At 42.0% G+C, this 24,259-nt stretch overlaps 1 protein-coding gene across 3 annotated transcripts in view; it reads right to left on the bottom strand.

Moving 5' to 3' along the window:
* LOC107268494 (laminin subunit alpha-1) overlaps nucleotides 1–24,259 on the bottom strand; it is a 72,911-nt gene that overhangs the window by 30,274 nt on the left and 18,378 nt on the right. For 2 of the 3 annotated variants that reach the window (XM_015741320.2, XM_025085845.1), the window contains exons 3-13: nucleotides 14,351–14,593; nucleotides 12,847–13,077; nucleotides 8,920–9,156; nucleotides 8,689–8,850; nucleotides 8,305–8,601; nucleotides 7,647–7,907; nucleotides 7,334–7,581; nucleotides 7,027–7,264; nucleotides 6,527–6,753; nucleotides 6,249–6,436; nucleotides 5,891–6,172 (exon numbers count right to left, since the gene is read on the bottom strand). In XM_015741320.2, the coding sequence (XP_015596806.1) occupies nucleotides 5,891–6,172; nucleotides 6,249–6,436; nucleotides 6,527–6,753; nucleotides 7,027–7,264; nucleotides 7,334–7,581; nucleotides 7,647–7,907; nucleotides 8,305–8,601; nucleotides 8,689–8,850; nucleotides 8,920–9,156; nucleotides 12,847–13,077; nucleotides 14,351–14,593 (2,614 nt within the window). Of the gene's footprint in view, nucleotides 1–4,540; nucleotides 4,703–5,890; nucleotides 6,173–6,248; nucleotides 6,437–6,526; nucleotides 6,754–7,026; nucleotides 7,265–7,333; nucleotides 7,582–7,646; nucleotides 7,908–8,304; nucleotides 8,602–8,688; nucleotides 8,851–8,919; nucleotides 9,157–12,846; nucleotides 13,078–14,350; nucleotides 14,594–24,259 lie in introns of those variants that run through there. The other variant, XM_025085846.1, reaches the window with a different exon arrangement.

Below are 24,259 nucleotides of genomic sequence, written 5' to 3'. Positions count from 1 at the left end.
AACTCGGCGACAGTCGCTCATTGTTTTACAAGTGCAAGGCGCATCTGTATGCATCGCGCGGACATCGCTCTCTCTGGAAGTGCAGTAGGGCCCCGTGGAGCGGCTCGGGAACATTTTATGGGCCTCTTTATTGGTTTATTGCGGTAACTTTGTCGGCGAGTCGAGAGGCACGTCCGTGCAGTTCGTTATGCGTACTGTGATTCGAGAATGCATTTTGGAGGATGCACTTTTGTGCAATTAAGAAAAAAAAAAAAATGGACGCAGGATCCAATTCGCTAGTAGGCCAGCGTAAAATTTACGTTGGATGATAAAGTTTGACGTAATTTTTTTTTCAAATTGCATACGGACACTGGTGCATCGGTTGCATCGTATGCATTAAGTGCATCGACCAACACGTGCCAATTCTTATTGCCACGCTTGTTTTCTTCTTGCTCTTACGTTCATTCTGCACTTTCTGCACTCGGCCATGAATGAAATCTCGCGATCCACCGCTGCTACGCTACAGGGTGATACATTAACGCTGCCAAGAGAATCTGGCAGATCTTTACCAGGAATCCTGAACATGTTACGGCCAGGTGTCGAGATACGGAGCGCGTAACGGGTGTGCAATTAAAATAACAACGAGCAACGATACACGATTTATTATTCGTGACGTGTTAATTGTATTGTCAGAAAATTGTTTTTTTTTTTCAATTAATAAAATTACAAATTTCTATATCACAGTAATACGTGCCGTGATATTTTCGAAGGGTCGAACTATTAATTAAAGGACACCCTGTATATTAGCAACCCACGCGTTTGTCCGTCAAGGTAACTCCTCGAATGGTCAGGTGTGTAAGGAGCGAGGAATAAGGAGCGAAGAGGAAAGGCCAGTCAAGTCAGGATATCTGATGAGACGATTGCATCATTAGCGAGTGTACGTGCGCTCTGGAGCGAGCCGAAAGAGAAATGAAGAAAAGAGAAAGAGAGGGACTTGAAGCAAGAGAATGAAAGAAGAAAATAAAAAAAATCTTGGTTAGAACGACCAATTAAATTTTGCCAGCGTCATTAAATCTGATGAAAATTAACTTTCGAATACTCGATTCACGTAATTTTCGTGTTTCTCGTTAATATCGTTTATTTCAAATTGACGCGGAAAGTTTTTCGCAAAAATTTTGTCCTTCAACTATCTCCGTGCGATTTATGCGTTATCTTGATTTTTTTCCCCCTTATACTGACAATTCTCGTATTTACATCTTCCACGCTAGATTGCAAAGCACGAAATTTATTACGTACAGAAACGTTTTGCGGCTACGCGCTGTAAGTTCGACACAGAAACTCAGAATGGAACTTTGTATTCCGACCTTCGCCGAGAAATGAATTACGAGCCACATTAAATAGCATTTATGCCATAGCTCCTCGACATATGTACAAGTACCACAGTATATTCATGCACGTTGAAATTCCACGGAAACAAGAAATGGCTACAATTTACGATCGCAATGCGGAATCATTGATTATTGAAAAATACCATTTTTCACCTAAGAAAACAGCAAACTCACTCGGCACGCTTTAACAGCGTCGCATCTGCGCATTAACGACCCTTAACGATCATTTGTAAAAAGAGAATAAGTATACTAAAAAAAAATTCAAATTTCAAAAAATCCCATTAGCTACAAAAAATTGCTTGCTCCGACTATTCTTTTTATTCACACGTCACGGCTTCCTTTTATCCGTCGTCAATTTAAAACCCAACGATCAACTCGCACCGTGCGTCAATTTCAAATTTTATCTCTATTGTGCACCAGCCTTGAATTCCTACGTCTATCCTACATAGCCACAACCCTTTACCCACCATCGAGCAAGCCCTATGCAATCCATTCCCGTATTTCTACGATCGGACGCAATCGTATCTCCTTCCCCTTATCAATGTACATCGCGACTCTAAAGCTACGCTCGGCTATCTGCCACGTGAAAGGAACATCTGATTTCCCGATAAATTCCAGCAGTTTGCACGATACGAAACCGTTACGATCCACCCACGTATCCTTAGAAATGTACACATACGCACAGAGAGGACAGATGCATTTAATAGAGTGAAGAGGCGAATGGACTTTTACAATACAGCGAGTAGTTCGGCTTTAAATTAATATCTATGAAAGGTGATTGGTCTGTTGGGAATGGCGGTAAATTCAAAATGGGACAAGAGACATAGGTGGTTAACGGGTAAGTGCATAAATGCACAAGTGCGTAAGTGCATCATATGTATATACATATATAGATAGATATACACGTACGTTTTCTAAAAGCATCGCGACGGTACTTCGCCTCCTTGAGAATCCAGCTTGCCCGTTTCCAATTCCAAGAACTGCCCCTGACCCCCCTCCCCACCCACCGGCACTTCGCATCCACCACGTCTCCGAGCCAAGTAACGCGCTGATGCTGGTAAAACTCGAGACGCCGTTTAACTGATAGCCTCGTACGATGCATCGAATGCCTACCGGATAACGAATTTAAAAACGAACAATTTCCGCTTACAGATGCATTTCACTTTCATGCAACCGGTAGTGGATTCAAGACCGTCTATTAGGACAATAACAGTCAATGCATATCATACGCATATGTAAACTATCATTGCACGGTAATTAGAATAATGCATATACGACACTATAGACATAGAAAAAGTACATGTTAGGTATGAAAATAAATAGGTATGAAAATAGTACGGAGTTACGTGGAACCGGATATAGAAATGTCATTATAATGCATAGGGAGTTAATAGCAGAAAAATATATTTTAACAAGTCATAGGAATTTTTAAGATTATCGTTATCACTGTGAACGTTATCAGTCAGCTAATTAGCTTTGACATACCTTTCTACCTGACAAATTTTCACAGACCGTTACCAAGGGGACATTTTTTTTTTCAATTTTTTTGTTCAACAACCAGCCAATTCCCAGTTTGAATGAGTTCATAAATTCCTACTGCAATTCCACGTTTGACTCGTTACTTTTTGGCGCACGTGTCCCGGGACTTACTCTCTTATAGAACGTGTCCCGATTAAGACTGCAACTAATTGCAGCGATGCACCCGGTCCGGGTCTCAGGGGCGTATGGGATTCCGTGACTGTTGATTATTTGGAGATTATTAATTTTGTATTTTTTTTCCATCACGCAATTGCTTATGTCGCGGTGTCTTTTCTTTATGAAAACACCTGTAGCCGGCGCTGGCTCGATTGGCGCATTAGATAGTTTACAGCCCTTTTAAATATACGGCCTTATTAAACGCTACCGGGGTTCGTGTTTTACACGATGCGCCATCCGAGGCGGCCATGTTAATTACCTTCTATAAAATATACTCAGTGTCGATTCAATGCGTGTCTTTATCTTTTTAGAAGATTAACGAACGGCTCTTGAACGATATGTATATATATATATATACATACATCACTAGGAGAATAATTCACATGATCTGATAAATGCACCTGGGACATGTTCGATTGTTAATTAAAAATGTGACGTCAGACGAACGTATATATTTTATAATATATGCAACATCCATCTAACGGGTGTCATTATATTTTCATAAGATCAACTCGCGGCTTTTAGACTGGCTGTGCACGCGGTCGGACGGATATACTGGAAAAAATTTAATTTTAATAAAAGAAAAACAAAAATGACAGTGGATCAAATTTTGAAATTTTCCCAAAAAAAATTCATAGCTCATCTTACGTCAGACTCTACGAAAACGATCGGTCTAGGTGAGAATAAAAGTTTTTGCTAAAAAAAACATTAAGCCCTGTTTTCGAGATACGAAAATTATTCAAAGTTTTCAAATTTTTCAGTCCAATCCAATTTTCAAAATATTCACGTGCGCTTAATTGATCCTTCGAGAATATCTTACGGTCCGGTCGCACAGTTAAATGCGTATATTTATTTACTCAAACTGTACGTGTGTCTGCGCTACCTACGTGCAATCTTCATCATACGGCGAGCCGACGGAACGATTACAGACGTATCGCGGCACGCGAACCTATAGGAGGCCAGACACCTTCCAGAGTTATAGTGAGTTAATTAACATTTCATATAGATATATGCGAAACGCATATATCGCACGTTATTCCTATATGAAGTCGCAAATGGTAGAAGAGTCAGAGTTAGACGGTCCAGCGTAGATACGAGAGGACGTAGGAGGAGATCTTGGTAGATGCCAGTACATAGGTTGGATGAAGAGAAATATACAGGAAACTAGAATCTCACGTGCGATCTTCCATATCTCACTGTATCCAAATATATCTTTCTTCTACGTCTTCCAGTATGGATAAGATCGAATCTTCTGGTTTTGCGTATGGATTTAGTTGGCAAAAGTGAAATTAAAAAAAAAAAGAAGTTGAATGCCAAGCTGAGCAAGTGGGAGTGAGAAATAGAAGAGACGAGAATGAAGAAAATGGAGAAATAAATATAATCAGGAAATCCTGACTATGTTAGCATTCTTTGTATGTATGTATATATATATACAGCTAATGTGTATATATTCATATGGGTACACATATGTGCCTAGGTAAAATATCTGTCAGGTATTTATTAAGGGTCTTATATAACTGGTTAATTTTACAGCACGTGGGAGTAGCATCATTTGGTCGTGTAGGTTGAATGAAACCAAGGTAAAATCTTCATCCTCTAAACAAGGGAGTGGTCCAATATTACAGCATCCTTTGAATGGGCTGGATGAATGACAAAGTCGTGTAATATTACAGTGCTGACTTACGAATGTTCTGATATAAGGATTTTTTTTCATTTAAACAGACAATCGCATAATTTATACGAAAATACATAAAAAGATTTGATACTGATCCTTATAAATACAGATATCTGTCACGACCGCTGCCACGGATATCAATATCGATCACAATTATCATCCCTTCGTTTCAATGCGCAGGTATGGCTTATAGAAATCTGCTCAGCCAAAATAATTGCGATTTATGACACAGCGAAATGCTAACCATAAAGTAAAATCAATTCCTTAAGCTCCTTTCACAGTTTAACTCGTTGACCCGTGAAACCGTAGAGAAAAAGTCTGGATATCCAAACACACGCGCAGCACCCGATACTTTGATTCATTTGGTATCAGAAACAAAAGGAATTGCGTAAAAGATCGATAATACAGTGTTATCGTCAATAGAATCGACTATCGATCGCTTATCCTCCACAAGGCTGATTATTATTAGAACGTTACGCCACAAGGGACAGCGGGGCTATATTCTCGGATGTAACCCCCTGTATAAATTCTCTCTTGGAATTGCATCAAGTACTCATGACTCTACGGACCACGACTTGGACTTGACTTGACTCAACTCCGGTCGGAGTTAAGTCGAGTCTGGTCTAGTCGGATAAGTGCCCCATACTTACAGGTCTGAGATAAACATCGGGAGCCCCGAGTAAGACCGAACGGCACGCATTACTCTTCGGGTTTCTCGTTCGCCGTAGCAAAACTCTCTTATTCCATGCCTGAGTTTGCGTTCAACTGGACTCTCCAGTTGTGAAGCGTGAGTATGTGGGCACTGACGTCTAAATATAGTCATGTCGATTGCGAGGTGGGGGATGTAGGGGGTTGACCAGAGTGTACAGCTCTACACCTTAGAGGCGTGTACGGTGAGGTCGTGGGGTCACGTATTGATAATTCATTATTTTTGTTGAAAAGAAAAAAAGTATAAATCGTTGTTATGAATTATTGAAATATTTTCTTTCGGTAGCTAGACGAGATATTTCGATACGTGGTTTATGAATTTTATGAAATTCCAATGGAATTTCTTGTGGATTATACCTGCTGAGGTGTTACACGCGAGTCTGGAATGATGAGGGTTGTATTTTGTTTTTTTTTTGTGAAAAAATTATAATTGCTTTTCACTCACCGGTACAGCCTTGCTCGGATAGTCCGTAGTAGAAGGGCTCGCACTGGTCGCAATGGAAGCCCAGGACACCTATGGTGCATTGACAACTTCCTGTTATGGAATCGCAGGTCCTGTCCAGGGCGCCGATGCCGCAATTGCACTTTTCGCAACCTGCCGTTACGTTTCCGTATCCTGCTATGCAGGATGAGCAGTCTCTGCCGGCGTATAGGGGCTTGCACTGACATTGTCCTGTTGTGGAATCGCAGTTGGTCGAGGTACTGCCCAGAGGATCGCAGTTGCAGGCTGCAAGGATTATAGATGATAAGACGATTTGTTTGGTGTTACCGTTGAGAGGGTGATGGAGTTTTTGTGTAATTACGTTGGCAATTTTGATGGGCAGGATTTCCAAAATGCAACTCCTTGCATTTTTCGCACTTCCAGCCTATTGTGTTTCCGCGGCACTCCAGGCATCGTCCTGTTTGCTGATCGCAAGGACCCCCGTTACAGGAGCATTGCTCGCAACTGCCGCCAGGTGTCATTGGAACGCCGAAATAACCAACGTCGCAACTGAGCAGAGGAATTTTATTTTGTTCGTTTACTTTGAGATAGATTATGAGCATGCTGGTACAGTTTTTTTTATATTTTTTTTTCATTTACCTCTCACAATGGTCGCCCGTATATCCCTTTGGGCACTGCGTACACACGTAACCATCTTTGGAATTGTTTGGATCATCCAATTGACAACTGGGACTGAAATTGTTTGATGCAATCTCAAGTGGACAGGCGCACCTTTTGCAGTCGTGAGGAGTACCGACAGTTGGATCACCGTAATAACCGATAGCACATCTATCGCATTTTGGTCCAGTTGTGTCATGTTCACAAACCTGAATGAAAAGACAAATTTATAAATTAATTTAACGTTCAAATACTGTCTACGATGACTCGATCGAAAGTATCGAACTCCACCTGCCATCTTCACGAGGCAGAATGTAAACCTTTCGCGTTTTACCGACCGATGGTAACTACTCAAACTGTAAATCCCTTATCTTAGGAGTCACAGCTGATTAAAGTCCGAGTTACACAGAGCAATCATATAGAATCTTTACAGGGCGGGAAATTCAACTGATTTCTTTAAAAAAAAATATATCCAAACTCACCCCGCATTCTGACATCAGAAGATCGCAAGATCCAGCATGTCCATTGCAATCACACTTGACACATTTATGTACTTCCTTATAAGATGCATTTGCAGATACTTTAACATAACCCCAATCACAATTTTCACAGGACAATCCCGTGTATCCCACAGGACACTTGCAGAGTTCAACAAGTGTCTCACTATCCTCTTCGGAAGCAACTACAGTTTTTCCAATAGGCAGCATAGCGACTTGCAAACTAAATAACAAAGAGTGGGTGTAGCGTCAAATTTAATAAATAAAAAAATAGCGGACATTGATAACTCACCTTCCTTCAATCTGTTCCGAATGATACTGTGCACGTAGCATAATATATTTCAAATCGGCCAGAATTCTGAGCATTTGTAATCTAGTAACAGGATCACCCCGAAATTCGGTTCTTCTGAGTCTAGTCGGTATATCTCTAACCTCACTTCTAACATGGTACCACCCCTGTTCCTGAAGTGGTACAGATATCTCAGCCGCCTGTCCATTGTACTGTTCCTCGCCATACGCAATGCGCATTCCATTATTACCCTGATATAAAAAATAAAGTATTTATAAATGCAAAGTAATACTTGTTCTAATAACTTTAAACTCACCACAAGTATTGCATTAGGCTCGGTAGTAGGTTTCCCTCTGGTGTCTCCACGCATAGCGACCCACGTTACAGAATAGGTCAAATTACTGCCATAAGAAGATAAACGATTCCCAGAGTACAAGGTCGGTGCCAACCAAAATGGACTCTCGTACTCAAGTTCAAAGGCCGCAATTGCCAGCCATCCACTGTCGGTATCCAAAGTGGGTATAACAGCGCGAGAAGCATTCATATCCGTAACCAACCAATCATCTAATGTAGAGATCTAAAAAATATAAGAAAAGATGACGAAAGAAATACATAAATTGTCATTCGAACGTACAATAAAGTCCTTAAGCAATAATAAAATGTCTATAAAAACGATCAGGTCTCCCTGTGATTATCGAAGAATTAAACCAGCATTAAAATCTTTTAGCTCATTAAGTAAATTGAATATCGGTAAAGGCGCACTCCCATTAAATGACATAGAGACATTAAATGACTAGGTCGTAGGTGGTTAGATAGTCAACGGCAAGGTAGTAGTTACAGTTGGCCCCGATAACAGACAGAGAAAGTTGTTGTAAACTGGGTAAATTGCTCCAGCTGGTTTATAACAGACTTGATAACCACTTTGGTGAGTTGACGTCTCATCATCCACAAGTATCAGTCCCGTGGGAACGTACCGTGTCGTAAGACAGACGCGCCGCGACGCATTCGCTAGAGACGCCTGAACAGTCGCAATTTAGACATCCCTCGATATTGTCCCTAGTCAGTGCAAAGTGACCAGGCTTACAGCGATCGCAAAATTCACCAGCAACGTTGGCTTTGCAGAGACAGTCCCCCTCGCAGTCATGGGACGGTAAAATCCCTCGGGAATCGCAAGGACAGGGCATGCAGTCTGGGAATTGTCGATAACCAGCTGCACATTGATCACACTTGTATCCGGAATAACCAGGTTTGCATTCGCAGGCACCGGCTACCTGATGAACATGAGATAAATGACATTAGTAATTTAATTATACGGATTTTTTTCAAATACTAAATAATATCTCAAAATTTGCTTGTACCTTGCCAACGTTTGTGAAGGAATCGTCAGGAGTACAATAACCTGTACTGCTTTGCATATTGCAATCGCACGGCAAGCATGGCTCTGGTGCATCCGGTGAAATTCCATTTGGTCTGTAATATCCAACTTGACATTTCTCACAGTTGACACCAGCCGTGTGTTCCTGTGGAATTGCAATACCGATCAGAACCAAAATCCTCTCTGCTCGTGCTACAAAGAAACCGTAACTCACCGTGCAGTTGATGCAGACCCCACCGCCTCTATTCTTCCCACGAATATCCATCGAGAGCCGTTTCTCTGCAACTTCCGGATCGTACCGACAGGAAGTTGCGTGCCCGTTGCAATTGCACTTCTCGCAATGGAATCCACGCAGGGCGGTACCGATCTTCCACGGCACCTGATTGTACATCGGACAGCATTTCTCACAATGTTCACCACACGTGTGTCTCTCGCACTTGCATTCTTGATGCTGTCAAAAAATAATTCTTCATACTCAAACGATAATAATCATAAAAATATCATACAAGTACAGTGTTGTGATTGGTACAGGAGGACTCTATAGATTCAATCAGTCCGGAAGTGACTTATTTCATTCAATAAACGTTACAAGAACGCACCAACCCAGTGAGCAATTCCTAGCGTCACAAGGGTCCAAAAAAAAAAAAACGGGAATGAAAAATAATTTTTAAAATTACTTCAAAATTACATAACACTGAATATCCCTTATGTTTATTCTAATTCACAATAAAATCCGTCCCAATAATTTTAAAAACATATTGCAAACGTCCTCACCTGTAATTAGGACTAAACTTAAGGTTTATTTCTAGTGCTACGACATACATAATAACCCAACTGATACGCAACTGTACACAATACAAATACTTGTACCGCGGACAAATGGCAATTCCAGGCAGGCAGTATACGTCAGTCTTTATAGGAGCAATAAAATTATCTACTGCGATACGCGTGTCCCTATGAGTGCACGCGTGTACGCGTGGGAGAGTGTACGTCTCCGTCGAGGTCGAGCGACCGTAGAAGTTGGTCGTTATGGTCTACACCATAACGGTTAAGGTAGGTCGTAATTCCATGGTACGTATCAATTCCCATAAAGCCTAATTTGCCGGTGTATTCTATTAGACGGTAGACGCGACGGCTATTTCTGTGCGTTGGCGTATTTCCGTAACATGTATAATACGACTGACGTCTGTTTAATATGCCCATTATACCTGTCTACCAACCGTCAGTTGGTTGAAGGTTAAAAAATTCCATCAAAAAAAAAAATAAATAAAATAAAAAAAAAACAGAGACCAAGAAGCGTTGAACAATTCCAAATTTTATGACGTCATAAACACGCAACGTGTGGTACATGTACACGCGACATTAGATCCTCTTTAATTTCTCGTTAAACGGGTCGTTAATTAAAGACTTAATTGGTATCTCGTGTATGAACATAAGGAAAAAAAGATATCGAATTCCCATAAGGCCCCGTTACAAGCTAGTTTCGTTAACGTATACTTCCGTTCACGTACGCGTATTGTACGTTGTTACGTGTACCTGTGTACTATAGGGGTGCTCAAATGTTTTTGTTCTTGTATTGCCACGACGTTAATCGCATAAGCAGACTGCGGAGTGTCATTCCACTTTTCAATGAAATATGCTCCGGGTTCATTACGCGAAGCAGTAAAGATTAATTGCTCGAGTTGGGGCCTGATTACACGGCGGGTGCGCAGCACGTATGTATATCAGGCCCCGTAAATAATAACGAGCGTTAACGTGAAAATTGTGATTCAGCGCGAATCATTACCATCGTATATAAAGGCGAGACCACACGCACCGATCTCTTGACGATTTATCGGATCGTCGGAATGGGAATTTCGACGCTACCAGGTGTATGGATAGTTTTTTGAAAAATTATTATCGGTATCATAGCCAGGAGTTATTCGAACGAAAGTAAATAAAAATTTTATGGAGAAAAAAAAAAGGAAAAATCGGCAGCGATACAAGCGCGGTATATGATATTAGCGATCGATCGGCAATCGATCGGTGCCGATTGAGACGTTAATAGGCAGTCAAGTATTTCAGATGCCCCAAGTGAATGTCGATAGGTCCCAACAATGCGATCGGTATCCGACCTATGCACCTTCCGCGAATCGGAATCGGTTGCCGACGAAAAACTAATTCAATTACGCGCCTTGTCTCTGGCCAAAATTCAATTCTAATCTCCGGATGATACGTCACGACCATAGCCAGATCACTAATCGGATGCGTATACCGGGTGTAAAAAGTGTTTGAATTGAAAAATAATGCAAATACCAAATAGTGGAATGCTATACGAACGACAGGAATGCCATTTCGGGCGTGTATTTTCGACAGGATCGCATTATTAAGAGATCCTTTAAACGATCGAAATACTTATGGATCGTTATATTATTCAATGAAGAATCTAACGCGTGGTATACAATTATCGCGAAAATTTGCTAAAAAAAAAAGGTCTAAAGTATGTCGGACCCCAAACGAAGCTTTAAAGAAGTTCAAGAAGACTACAGCAGAGAGCGCTAATTGTGCGCGGGTCTTCGTCGTAATTTTCTACGGTGTAATGCGCATTCGACACGGAATTAAAGTACAATCAGTCACGCGCGCAGGTGGATCGGTAAGCATGAATAACAAAATAGACACTTAAAACTAAAGATGATCAATACTTGTAATAAACTAGAAAAATACTAAAATTAACAATCGAATCGTCATGTCCCACGAGACAGCCATTTAGACCTTATATCGATATCTCGAACGATCGTGTCTCGATTTCGCATCATCCCACAGTGGTCATAACGATAACTTATAACAGCGCAGTCGTAAACTCTCAAATGGCAATAAGAAGAGTGAACACGAACGTGGGACAAGAAATCGGTTATCGTTACGAGATACAGCAAAGACGGACATATTGGGCAGGTTACGGTCTTACTCGTATCTAACAAGAGGAATTATTCTGTTCGCGTATCTTTATGCACTTGGATGCAGTCGATGCATACCAATGAGTAAATACAGTGCCAATAAGGCGCGCGGTGCAGTGTAACGCAAGAGGAACAAAGAAATCGAAGTAATAGTATTCGATATAATGCGTTATAAAACGGCGGGAAAAATGGAACAATTCAAATATGCCTAATGGGATTCATGTCTTTATTCCCAGGCGTTTCTTCATTCTCCTCTCATTTCTTGGTCGCCGTTCCACTTTCTTCTCGAAGCTTCTAGAAGCTTCTTCTCCCGTATCACAATATAAGGATCGTAATCGTTAGTACGGCCGGCTAACGGTGATCGTGACTAATGACCGGTAAGAGAGAATTTTGCAAGAAACCCACAAGTCTACGTGGACGGTTTAGTAGAAGGCCTGAATATACGACTGTCAATGGCGGTAACATACGTACACTCACGTAGCTCCAACGAGCAATGGTAAATGACCGTATATGGTACATACGATGACGTTCGAGCAGACCTTCTATTGTATGTAGAATGTACTTTAGGGTTAATATAAAAAATAGAAAAGAAAAAAACATTGCGTTATACGTTACAGTGCAGATACATTCCCCGTTAGGCTTGCACGTGCTAGGATTGTTTCTCGGTTAGTTGGACAATTTTTTCAAGCTCATAAAATACAATTTCAGCCGATCCCGCCGGTGTCGCTAGTGTCGCTGCGAACACGCTACCAGCGACAGCGCCATTAGCTGTGCTGGCAGACAAGCGTCGGACAAGTTTATGGCTCGTCCAACGGATTTATTCGCTGGAGTCGAAATCGCGGAAAAATTCCGCGGACCAAGAGGGAAGAAGACGGGACCAAGTAAAAGTGAAATAAAAAACAAAATATATAACGTAAAGTAAAAAATATAAAAAGAGAGGTGGCACTCGTTCCTGCTAATTTTAGATGGTTGCAACATTGGCGGATGTACTTGGCTCCGTGGGTTGTTTTCATCGAGCGAAACACGTGGGGGTTGCGAGGTACTACCGACTGGACTGTCTTCAACCCTACAGGGTTGAATGGAAGCAGTTCGCGTAAAAATATTTTTCGATCGACTGAACCGTTGATATATTTTTTTTCATCTTAAATTAATTTAACAAAATATTTTTACACGCGAACAAAAGCCTTGTTCACATCGCAAATACTTACACCGTGGTGTACGCTGTAACGACAATGTGACGCGTGACCCGAGCACAGACAATGACCACCGATATTAATTTCTTTTATAGAGTAAAACGCTCTTCTTGGATCCCCAATGGCTTCGCCGTTTCTTCTCAGACCCTGCAAGCTCAGCCGTACGTAACGAGCTTGCGTGAATTCCTCCAGGGCGGCGCTGTGGTTCAAAGCTCCCGGCCTGCCGTTCACCAGGTGTGTATGAATCTGGGGAAGCAAAGAAAATGCAATATTAATATCCAATCGGGGTCATAATTTATTTTCAATCGGATGATCAGGCTGTTGACGATATTTAGTAAAAATAGGCAATAATTGCACTGATTTTTATTGTCACCCGGTTAATCGAACGTAGGAGATGAATAGTAAGGCCCGAAAAGTTTGTAGCTTTTTTGAGCCTTAAAAGGGCCCGCGCAGCATCCAAATAAGGAACAATCCGTATTATTTCGGATCGGCCTGCGCGGACGCGACCAAAGGCTCGTGAATTTTTCGCGTAATGGCGAAGTAGCTAGAATCGAAAGACGTGACAGTAGAAACTTGTAGATAGGTGCCGGCTGCAGTTTAAGTCCTCAAGTCGACTGGATAATTGTTCGATTTCCGAGAAATCGTTGCTCGGCGGTAATTAAAGATCGCGGAACATGGCGTGACCGTAGACTGGTGAACGCGCGAGCGCGCGACCGATGGCAATGCGAATAGAGAGGGGGAGAGAGGGGCGGAGGGGAAGAAGGAAAGAGCGAAGGGGGGCAATAAACGAAAAGATGGAGACGAGATAAATAAAAGGGAGAACGAGCTGAGATAGGAGGGCAATGACAAAAACGGCGATCCCTACATTCCGGCCATGTACGGCGTCGGGGCCTTATAAGGGATCTCACGTAGCCGGCTTAAAGAGGGTTGGCAGTTTTACGCTTCTGTACGCGAAGCTGTTGAAATAAGAAAAAATAAAAAAAAAATAAATAAATAAAACCAAAAAATTTCAGTCAACCTAATCAGTCCCCTCTCTCGTATCGTGGCCATTGGACGTTAATCCTACCTTCGATGATCCTGCATGATATAGAAATCATTAAACAGGAAAGAGATACCGTATAGAGATAACGTAACCTCGATCTATCTCCAATGCAAAATTACAGGATCGAAACAGGATCTTGGCCGGTCTGTGTATAAACGTGAGAAACAAGCCGATCGAAGGCAATAAGGTCCAAAAAGAGGCTGACGCGTTCAGTGGTAAATCCAAGGCCTGATAATCATCCAATCATGTAATTGCTCGCGTACCTTGTAAACCAGGCGATAATTAATACCCCGCTCTTATACGCGGCGTAGCAGTGACATGATAAAACGGCATTGACTGCCCTGGACGTACCGCGCGCCCTCTTTGAATTTTCTTCGAAAATTAATACCGATTTATAAAATCCAAACCGGATGCCTTAACGTCTTACGGATCGCTTACGTCCTTATAAATTTACCATTAAACAAGGATTAATATTACTTCGCCATTTTCCATAGGAGTAGCACGCGAGTAGAGGCTCGTGCAGATGACTTCTGTGTCGGTAAGGTAGATCGGTTTTCCGGGTACCGGCGGTACCGAGTATCGATTCCAGCATTCCTCGTCGCTCGGCGCGTAATACTGCCAGGGTTGATAATTCATGCCGTCCACGGATCTTTCCAAGATCCAAAATGCCGGTCTGGGTGAATTGGCAGCCTTGACTATGACGTAGGCGATCTGATAAACCTGAAAGATATATATATAGCATGATGATGACTCTTGACCTGGGTCAAAATTTTAAATAACGTACAACATCAAACGGCTAGGTATACAGCCTTACGGTATACGTTTGTTCCGGGAAGATGGGTCAGTGTCCAGGATGACGGGTCTTATACCGGGTGTAAGGGAGGGAAAGTGATAATAAGAAAGAAGACACAATATCATCCCAGCGAAACCTGAATAGTTCCGGGAAACCTGGTACGCGGACAGTGGAAAACAGTGAGAGTCACAAGGAAGTCCAGATGGATACTAAACAAAGGAGAGAACAAAGGATAGAGCTATGAGAGTTTATCTTAGACGGGGATTCCCCGTAGAGCGCAAAACCTCTCGGTCGGTAATTAATACGAGGCACGCCAGGATGGCGCGGGATAACCTGCACGGCCTGGGCTAGGCCTTGGCCTGACTCGGTACCGATCCCCTATGGCGCCAACTGTCCAAGGGGCACGCGTGCCAACCCCCTTGGACATTTACGCTAGGGAAATAATTTTTTTCTTTGGTCCAGGTACTCTATTCCATTGGTCCATCAAAACATTCGGTGAGCTCATGAGCTAAGATGGCTCCAGCCTCCGCTCTTCTGTCATCGTTCCGTAGCTTCTCGTCAACGTCTCTCCTCGACGTCGCGGTGTCGTTAGGCTCGCATTGTGAACCGGCGACGCCCACTTTCGGTCATAAAGACAGATCGCATGTCCGCGATACGACGAGTGGGTCCACTCCTTGTATGGAATTGTCCAGAACGGCCGATTCGTCCGAACAAGCCCGAAGCGAGCTTCAATTACCGAAGATTGTCAAGCGCGCGGGTATGTATGTTTGCGGTACCTATATATAGGCTACCGCGTGTCTTTCCTCGGGTCCTTTTCGGGCCTACGGACCCGTCGATATCCTCTTTGGTCGCAGAATGCGATTTGCCTGGCGCGCGCAGCCTTTTGTCCCAACGAGATTCCGCCTGCGGTCCCTCTTATAGGTGGCTTTGCGCACTGGTGGCAATAAGAAGAAACAAAGACAAAGGACAAAGAACAAGAATCCCTGGAAGAGTTATTGCTAATAACAGAAATATATTTTTCTTCGATACAACAATTGGCGCGAACACATTTTTCTTAGATTTTCACGGCCATCGCGTGAAAAATCGACGTATCGAGTAATCGATGTGAATATCGAATTGAATCGACAAAAAAATTTTTTGGAAAAAAATTTTTTTTGAAAATACTTTTTTTACATGGACGTTTCGGCCATTTTTGATTTTTTACCTGTCTTTCGTACATCTTCTCTAAAAAAGAAATCCTTTCGGAAGGGTCGCGGCGCAAATGTTTGACTTTTCAGTCGCGTTAACGCGTCGTCGGCTACCGGAGTACTTTTTTGGTTACGATTTCCCAAAGCATATGTACTACCGACCCACCAAACACGTACACTGGATACGTCGGATACGAGGATGGCACTGCGCAAACGTTTCGTAGGCTAAATATTTATCCTGGCTACACATGTTCGGCTGCTTTTAATCAAGCAACACGGCCTGTTATCTCCAGACTCTTGAGGCAGGTCAGCCAGGTTATGAGTTTTCACGGTGAATTTTTTTGAAAAATTTCACTAAACTCCGACTAAGGATTATTTTCAAAATTAACCTCGGACCCTTCACGAATATAGCAATGCCATTTACACAGTACAATTTAAACTCGTTACCATATAATAACCTAATTTTATAACGTCGTTTCTCCAAGCCTTCACAAAAGACAAATCACGCTTATTTTTCATCTCTGATTACAACTAGGTAAAGGGTCCAATAGTGTCCCAGCGTGAGACATAATCAATTCTCATACACGTACTGTACACGTGTATCTAGCGTATACGCATGTACATCAATAATACATTCTTATCCCCACCCGATATATAAGCTAGATCTTCCAAATATATTCTGAAGATATAATATTCCGGTATATATATATATATATATTTCTCACAGCAATTACGGTTGGGTCTGGTGTAAAGTGCTGTTTTAGGATGACACCCGGGACCGGATCGGTTAGCATTAGTCTGGGAGTAAATACAAAAGTCCTTTAGTCGATAGGGACAAGCCACAGTAGAGGAAAGGAACGCGAAGGGCCTTACGTAGTCCCAACCGTCTATAATGGACCAATGGCGTAGGGGCTTTACGGAATTTTGATCTTGCCCGAAAAAAAAAAAAATTATATTATCGGGCCTTATCGCTGGCCCTGCTATCTGCCAGATTTTTAAGGTACCACACACGACTTTTTAGAAAAATATCTAACGCCCCCCTCCCTCCGCTAACTCGCATAAGTCCCAAAAAATTTTTCGAAAAATTTTATTACCGTCACGAGTATATGTCTGCATACGTACTTTTCGTAAGACACGTGTATCTTCCGCTATGACGGATCGTCTTGACGCTTTATTGACAGGCCCAACTGTGAGACGACGAGCAATGCTGCCAATTCTAAGAAACTGAATGACTCGTTTATGTATGGAAAAAAAAAAAGAGTAAGAGTACTCGACGACGTTTAACTTAAAAGGGAATTTTTGAGAGATCGCGTCGAAAGATACGGATCGTCCAGATAAAATCTTTGGATGCTGAACGATAATCGTGCTGATTGATCTTTTAAGGATTTTCCAAGAAGTCATTTTTCTTCTGTCAATTATATATGTATAATTCTGTGCGCATATAGGTATCGTATGGGTTCCTAATGTAACTCAGATGAGAAATCTCCCACGGATAGATACGAGACGTACTAGTCGGCTTTTATAACAGGCGTTCTATAACGTAAGATCCAGAAGCCTTGTAAGGATACGAGATGCATTAGCATCGAATGACAGAAATGGTTTTACGGTCAGTGCGCAAGATTTCGAAAATCGATAATACACCCGATCGCTACTGTATATACATAGGAGATCGTTTTAAAAGGACATAAAAATTTTTTTTTCAAATATTTCCCATCCGTGATTTTTTAAAATATTTTTATACAAATTTTTTTTTTTACGTATACTTTACATCGACTGACCTCGATCCCACGGGTCATTCGTGTAAAATTATCATGATGGGTGTTCTTTTTTTTTCCCCCAAGCAATTTAAGTTAATCCAGAAAATTGGCCGATTTGCCAGTCAAGAGAATCTCATGACTGGATACTTTCGTACCACCCTGAATAAAGGTATCCTCACAATAGGCAGATCGTGGTGGGTCAATTCGAAAAGTATCATTATCCTGCTCTCCTATACATTTCTCTCGGTGCCTCTCAGCGAGTATAAAAAATGATTGGTACACGTGGTCAACAATGATCACCGGCCCTGACTGTCTGCAGAGATCTGTGACACGCACTGGCACTGAACCATGCAGCGTTAACGGTATACGTTGGCTTCGAAGAAGGAAAGCAACAGAATGGCAGAATCGTAACGGGTGCATGGCAGCAGTACATAACGGGTGATACGTGTCAAAATGTAGGAACGAATACCAAAAAAAATGGTTCGATCTGAAAATGACAAAAACGAGCAACGACAAAGACAAAAAAATTGGACAAATAAATTTCCATTTCGTTTCCCAACCCACGATCGGCGCGAAGAGTCAGCGAGCGTATATAATTTTTTTTTTCAAAATAAAAAATCCCCAACAATTGATCACTACGCCATGGCGTCATTGAAGTCTAGGAACGTGGGCGCAGGCGCCATAGATCCTTATATTCAATCTAATCACGTAGGATTGGTATTGCTTGAATAAAACAATAATAATAATGCAAGCCAAAAAAAAATAATTTCTTCTTTTCAAATTCCATTCTCTCGTTCTGACTCCCGGCAACTGTCGTAGCGGCCTATTTAAAGTGAACCGTGTAAATTTAAACCGACCAACTGGCACCAGCAGCCGCTCCGCCATTTACGGAGTTGGCACGATAGCGCAATGCCAATTTATTAGCGCGCCCTTAGCCTTAGTTAAAGTAACTTTCTTCTTTAGAGACACGTATAAGCCGCCGCCGTATCCATTTGCGGGAGTCTCATGGGCCCGTGAGACTGTTCCGCCGAGACTCAACAATAAACGTGTCGATAGTCTCTCTTTCTCCGTATACCTGAACTCAACGTACGGGGTGTTCAATTTTTTCGTATTCGAGTTCACGCGCAATATACATAAACTGCAGCGATACGAGCTGCAGTGATACTGCGCGTAAGTGTTTCCATTTCGGTCGTTGGCTGATAAAATTCCAGAAATTTTACGTTATCTTACTTGGACCGAGAACGTACCGGCGCGCCACCTGGCGAACGGCGGGAAACTTTGAAACGCCCACGCGATGATTTACTACACGAGCTTCGGCAGTCGCGAACATTTTACAACCATTTACGTATATTTACACGGTTGAAGTTCAAACCTCGAACAGGCAATTTAAAAAAAAAATTATTTATATGAATTTTAAATAGTTCAATGTACCAAGATAATTTAGAGATACTTGAATATCGAGATAAAAATAAATTAGCAATTTATCGTGCGAAAAAAAAATTAATAAAGACAATTTTAATGGATTCTGAGCGATCGGTGTTGTCTGTCCTTCTTTCGCGCACGTTAACCCCCATAAGTATCTCTCTCTCTCTCTCTCTCGCACTCACGGCAGAGATTACAGAGATATATGTATAAAAATTATACAAACCGAACCAGTGAATTGCGACTGGCGGCTAGAGAGTGTACAAGAAACTTTAAATAAGTGCGTATGGTTTTATATGCTAGTACGTATCTACATATGCTAAGTGCATAGATAGATTCTATTATATATGTACTATACGGGGTAGGTTACGTACGGTACAAGTGTTTCACGACTGCATCCAAGTCAAGAAGATCCTGACGCAGATAACTGCACGACATTGAGATCCGTTTGAGATATAAGGAGAAGCCCTACCTTATAGCACGGTGTGGCCATTTCCCTCTTGGGGACTTAAGGCCCATAGTGCACGATTTAACCGCCGAGTATATAGGACCGGCATTTATAGGGCCCTTAAAATCGGGACCGCAGGTCGTATCTGATTACGGATATGTAACGTATCGGGATCTTATATTTGTGTATATACATGTATACAGGTAAAGAAAGGCAGATTAAGATACGTCAAGGATAGAAACACAATAAGAATAATTTACGTATATTGAGGTCGTTAGGCCGATTTTTTCTTTGTATTTAAAAAAAAAAAAAAAAAATGTTTAAAATAAATTTTCAGTGTCCTTCATATTGGAAGAGATGCTATTAAGTGGCTTTCGCTGTTTCTTGTATATAGGTATGGGTTGATATAAGAAGCCTAGTAAACCTCATAAGGTTTATGGTGTGAAAGATCGTACGAGCGCATGCGTGGAATCGCGCTGACATGTGTGTATAATCGGCTTATGTCACCTTGCGTTACCTTAATTCTACCTGTAATTAATATCCAGCCGATATCGCCGGGATAAATCTCGTCTTTGTCCAACGCCATGAGCCACGGGGCTTACGCACGCGTCGTAAAACATGGCTGACGAGTATAATTTTTAAATATATATATATATATAGCTATAAAAATTCATGCTAACGCGATTACATGATCAGGATACGTGTACTTGGGAGCACCGTATAAGTTACGTGTCAGGAGAAATTAGCATGGAAGGATATATATCCCTTCGTTTACTAAAAGAAAAAAGGAGAAAGCAGTAAGCCCATGGACCAAATTACGGTAGATTCGTGTATTGGAGATGAGAAGGAAAATAATAGTGCGAAAAAAAGATGAAATCGTTCGAGTCAAAAATACTGTAAAAAAAATTATTAGATGGTAAATAATTTTGAATATTTAATTTTTGAATTTCGCGCCGAAATCCCAAAGATAAATGAATTTCATTAAAATCTGATGAGATTAAAGAAAAAGGAAAAATGATTTTTAAAAATCCCAAAGATAAATGAATTTCAGTAAAATCCGATGGGATCGAAGAAAAAGCAAAAATGATCAAAGGCAGCAAGGGTGATCGGTTGTGAAATCGATATATTTTCTTTGTCTTGATCCTGACTGGCAGTTCGCCAAGTACGGTTGTGCTGATGTGTGAGAAATACCGAGAAGAATCAGTGAGATGGTCATTGGCAGTCAGACAGTCGTGTATACGGGTAGTTGAGATGGTCAGGGAACGAAAAGAGAATGAGAGAGAGAGAGAGAGAGAGAGAGAGAGAGAGAGAGAGAGAGAGAGAGAGAGAGCGTGAGAGTAGGAAAAGAAAAAATCCAAAGCAAAGAGAGAGACAAGTAAAAAGGAAGCAAAACTCGTAAGCAAAGGAAGAGACGAAATTACGTGACAGCCGTCAACCACCGTATATGCCTCGCTGAAACTGACCAGCATCTTCCGTCGGAATGGACCGTCAAGTTGATCTTCGCCTACGGAAGAATCCTACCGTTTGAAATGGAATTAAATAGCATGGGACGAAGTGGCACGAAGAGGAACCAAAGTCATACGTATAGATGCAGGCCGAGAATCACCGCGCTGTCTGCCCTGAGAGATTCCGTCCTGGTATTTTGCCAAGTGAAAGATCGGATTTCTATACGGGGCTGCCAAAAAGACGTGGGCGCACGTGCGCGTCGCGACGCCATGGTATACGCGCTTGGTTTCCGTTAACAACGCCGACGTCTACTAAAAGCCAGAAAATTTTGGGATTGACACTTGTCAAGTCAAAATTCTATAGCTCCGTGCAAAAGTCTGTGGCGAGCTGAATCAAAATTTTTTGGTTTAGCCACCAGGTATATTTCGGGGTCGAAAAAATGTATTTTTCTTTTAAATTCCCATAAACAAACGTTATTGTTCGATAAAAAGGTGTAGCGGATAATTTCCAGGAGGTCTTTAACGAGGTACTTCGAGGGTCTGGGCCCTCGCGTTATAGTCATCGGGCCCCAAAATAAACGTGGGCCTGGCATTTGCGTGCATGCGAACCGACATTAAGGCGCTGGCTTTTGCTTTGCCGAGTGTACGAGCCTTCTTTGTCGCCTTTGCATTGTCTTGGCTCACGATCTGCCTCAGCGTATATGCATACGGTGCGCGTACGTATACGCGCGTAAATGGGCCTGAAGATCCGTATTGGGCCCTACCACGTGGAAGACTAGGTGAACCATGTACAGCGCTTCGCGTTTAACTCTCCTGTTCCGTGTACGTTTTCATGGCAATGCAATTATTTAACGCAACGAGACGCACTTGGGACCGTAGGACCCATTCTCGTTGGAGACCTACCGCTTAAAAGTAACCGTAGACTCGACACCGCTGGGTAAAGTAACGTCTTGCTGTTGTGTGTTTAATTGCCGTGAAGTTACTCAGCTGGACCATATCAGGATAATAAGCTAGACTGCGTGCAGTGTACTAATAAAATCGGAAAAAAGGGGCCTTACGCAAAAAAATATCCGGTAAGATATACGAAAATAAAATATAAATATATATATATATATATATATATATAAAAGCACACAAAAAGTGGTATGCAAAAAATTCAAAAAATTGTCAAAATTAAAAAAAAAAAAATTTCGAGTTTTTTCGAAATATCAAATTCCGTACACGCGAGATATATTTCAAGAGTGCGAACTACCTACGATCGATATCTCAATTTACTTCGTTACAGTGCAGAAGCCATATTGGATATTTGTATTGAGACTATATAGCAAGTTGGGCCAGTCGAAGGGAAGGGGCTCCATTAAGGGACTTAAGGCCCCTCTGTCTAATCACAGAGTACAAAATATCTTAATAACGACGAGCTGCGCAGCGGCGCATTCACAAAGAGCAGGGTATGAGATAATAATTCACACCAGAGGGCCCCAGGAATGGGCCCAGCGCTCGATAGGGCCCAGAGACTACTTCTTGACTCTCGAGTTACCCAGCCACAATACCGAGTACCTCCTAGCCCTTTACAGGCAGCTACGTTTTGCTCGCGGCAGCTTTTTTCACTCTCTCCTTTTGAAAGCTGCTCGCGAAGGTACTTTCGGAGTATAAAACGCCCCGACGCGTCGGCGTCGGGATGCTCAGGAGCCGTGGGGAGGGGGGCAGACAGAGCAAAAAGACGGCCGTTGAAGTGGGGCCCTCCTCGGCTCTGTAATTATCGCCAGTGACCGTGGGAATTAAATTACGAGTTAAATTCGTGACGTTCCACACGGCGTCCGAGAGCGCGGCGTCTTAACAAAAAACCAAATGACCGGGGCCTTAGAGGGTGATGAGGCCCCCCTGCCCCCATCGAACGGGGCGACAGAAGATCACGCTACGCGACTCCCTGCAGAGATCTTCGACTCGTGACGTCTCGACTTTCATTCATTCACCCCCTTTCACTTCGAAGCACTCGGTTGAACCTTAAGGCCCGTTTTCATTTTTTCATTTACGAGACCTCTGCGACGTAAAACACTTTTGGGCCTTATTTTCATTTTCGATTAAAGCATACTCAAACGCGCGTACCTATACAGCAGATCTTAACAGATATACCTGTAAGTAACATTATTATTTGACATTACGTTACGATAAACCTAACAGGCCCATTTTCATTTTTTTTTTCAATTAACGAGACCTCTGCGACGTAAAACACTTTTGGGCCTTATTTTCATTTTCGATGAAAGCATACTCAAACATGCGTACCTATACAGCAAATCTTAACAGATATACCCGTACACAATTTTATTACTTGACATTACATTATAATAAATAAAGGGATTAAGATATTAGATATAATAAAAGAAAAAAGAATACCTACCACAAGCTCTCGATAAAATCCCAATGAGGCCCCGTGACGAGAACAAGTTTTCCACGTTAATTAAAAAAATAAACGTGTTAACGAGCACGGTAAGGATACTTGCTCAATTAGTGAGCCAAGAAGATTCCAGAGATTTTACACGTCGATCGTTCCCACCCTTAGGATTTACAACCACAATGAATCTCTCCCACACGAAACACCCTCCTCCAAGCCTATAGTACGTTAACGTACACTTCTTGGTTGGAAACAAAAAATGACTCGACAAAATTCAAACGACCAACAAACTCAAAAGCAAAATTCAAGAGAGGACACAATTTCTCAAGATAAAGGTACTAACCCGGCATTGTACCTATGCTCTTTACCCGATTAGAGTAGGTCTCTTGACTAAAGCACAAATGAATCACGGGGCCATTCGAACGTGCTTTCTACGCGCTGCCGAGTGCCCGGAGCCTCTTCGAAGGGACGCGAGGATTCTCGACACGTTAATCCGAGGACAATAAGAGAGGATTCACCGTTACGCCGAGAGGCCGTAGTGTCAGGACCCTTTCAAACACTGGATTTTCAAAAGTTACAATGACGAATCTTTCTGAGTGAAAAAAAAAAATATTAAGTCAGAAACCACGTGACCCCGCCACGTGTAGGCGTACGATCGCTCGAATAATATTATTTTCGTCGTGCGAGACTTTTCACGTGAAAATAATGAAAGCCAAGGGATAGCCGATGAAAATGATCTTTTAACGACAATGATTACGCGGGATAACTTCTTTGGGGTCAACGAGGGAGAGATACGAGCGAGGTCACGACTCCTTCGTAACGTTGGCGAATTATCCAATAAGAGGTTCACATATGTGTTTGTATATATATACGTATCCGCATATATAGATATATTAGGCAAGAACCCTCTCGAATCTATATCGCAGCATCCACTGTGCACTT

Source organism: Cephus cinctus, unplaced genomic scaffold (assembly GCF_000341935.2).
Source record: "Cephus cinctus unplaced genomic scaffold, Ccin1 Ccin1_scaffold0051, whole genome shotgun sequence".
Lineage (NCBI taxonomy): Eukaryota > Metazoa > Arthropoda > Insecta > Hymenoptera > Cephidae > Cephus > Cephus cinctus.
The sequence above is the reverse complement of the archived record's forward strand: the minus strand, read 5'-3'. Positions and strand labels throughout refer to the sequence as shown.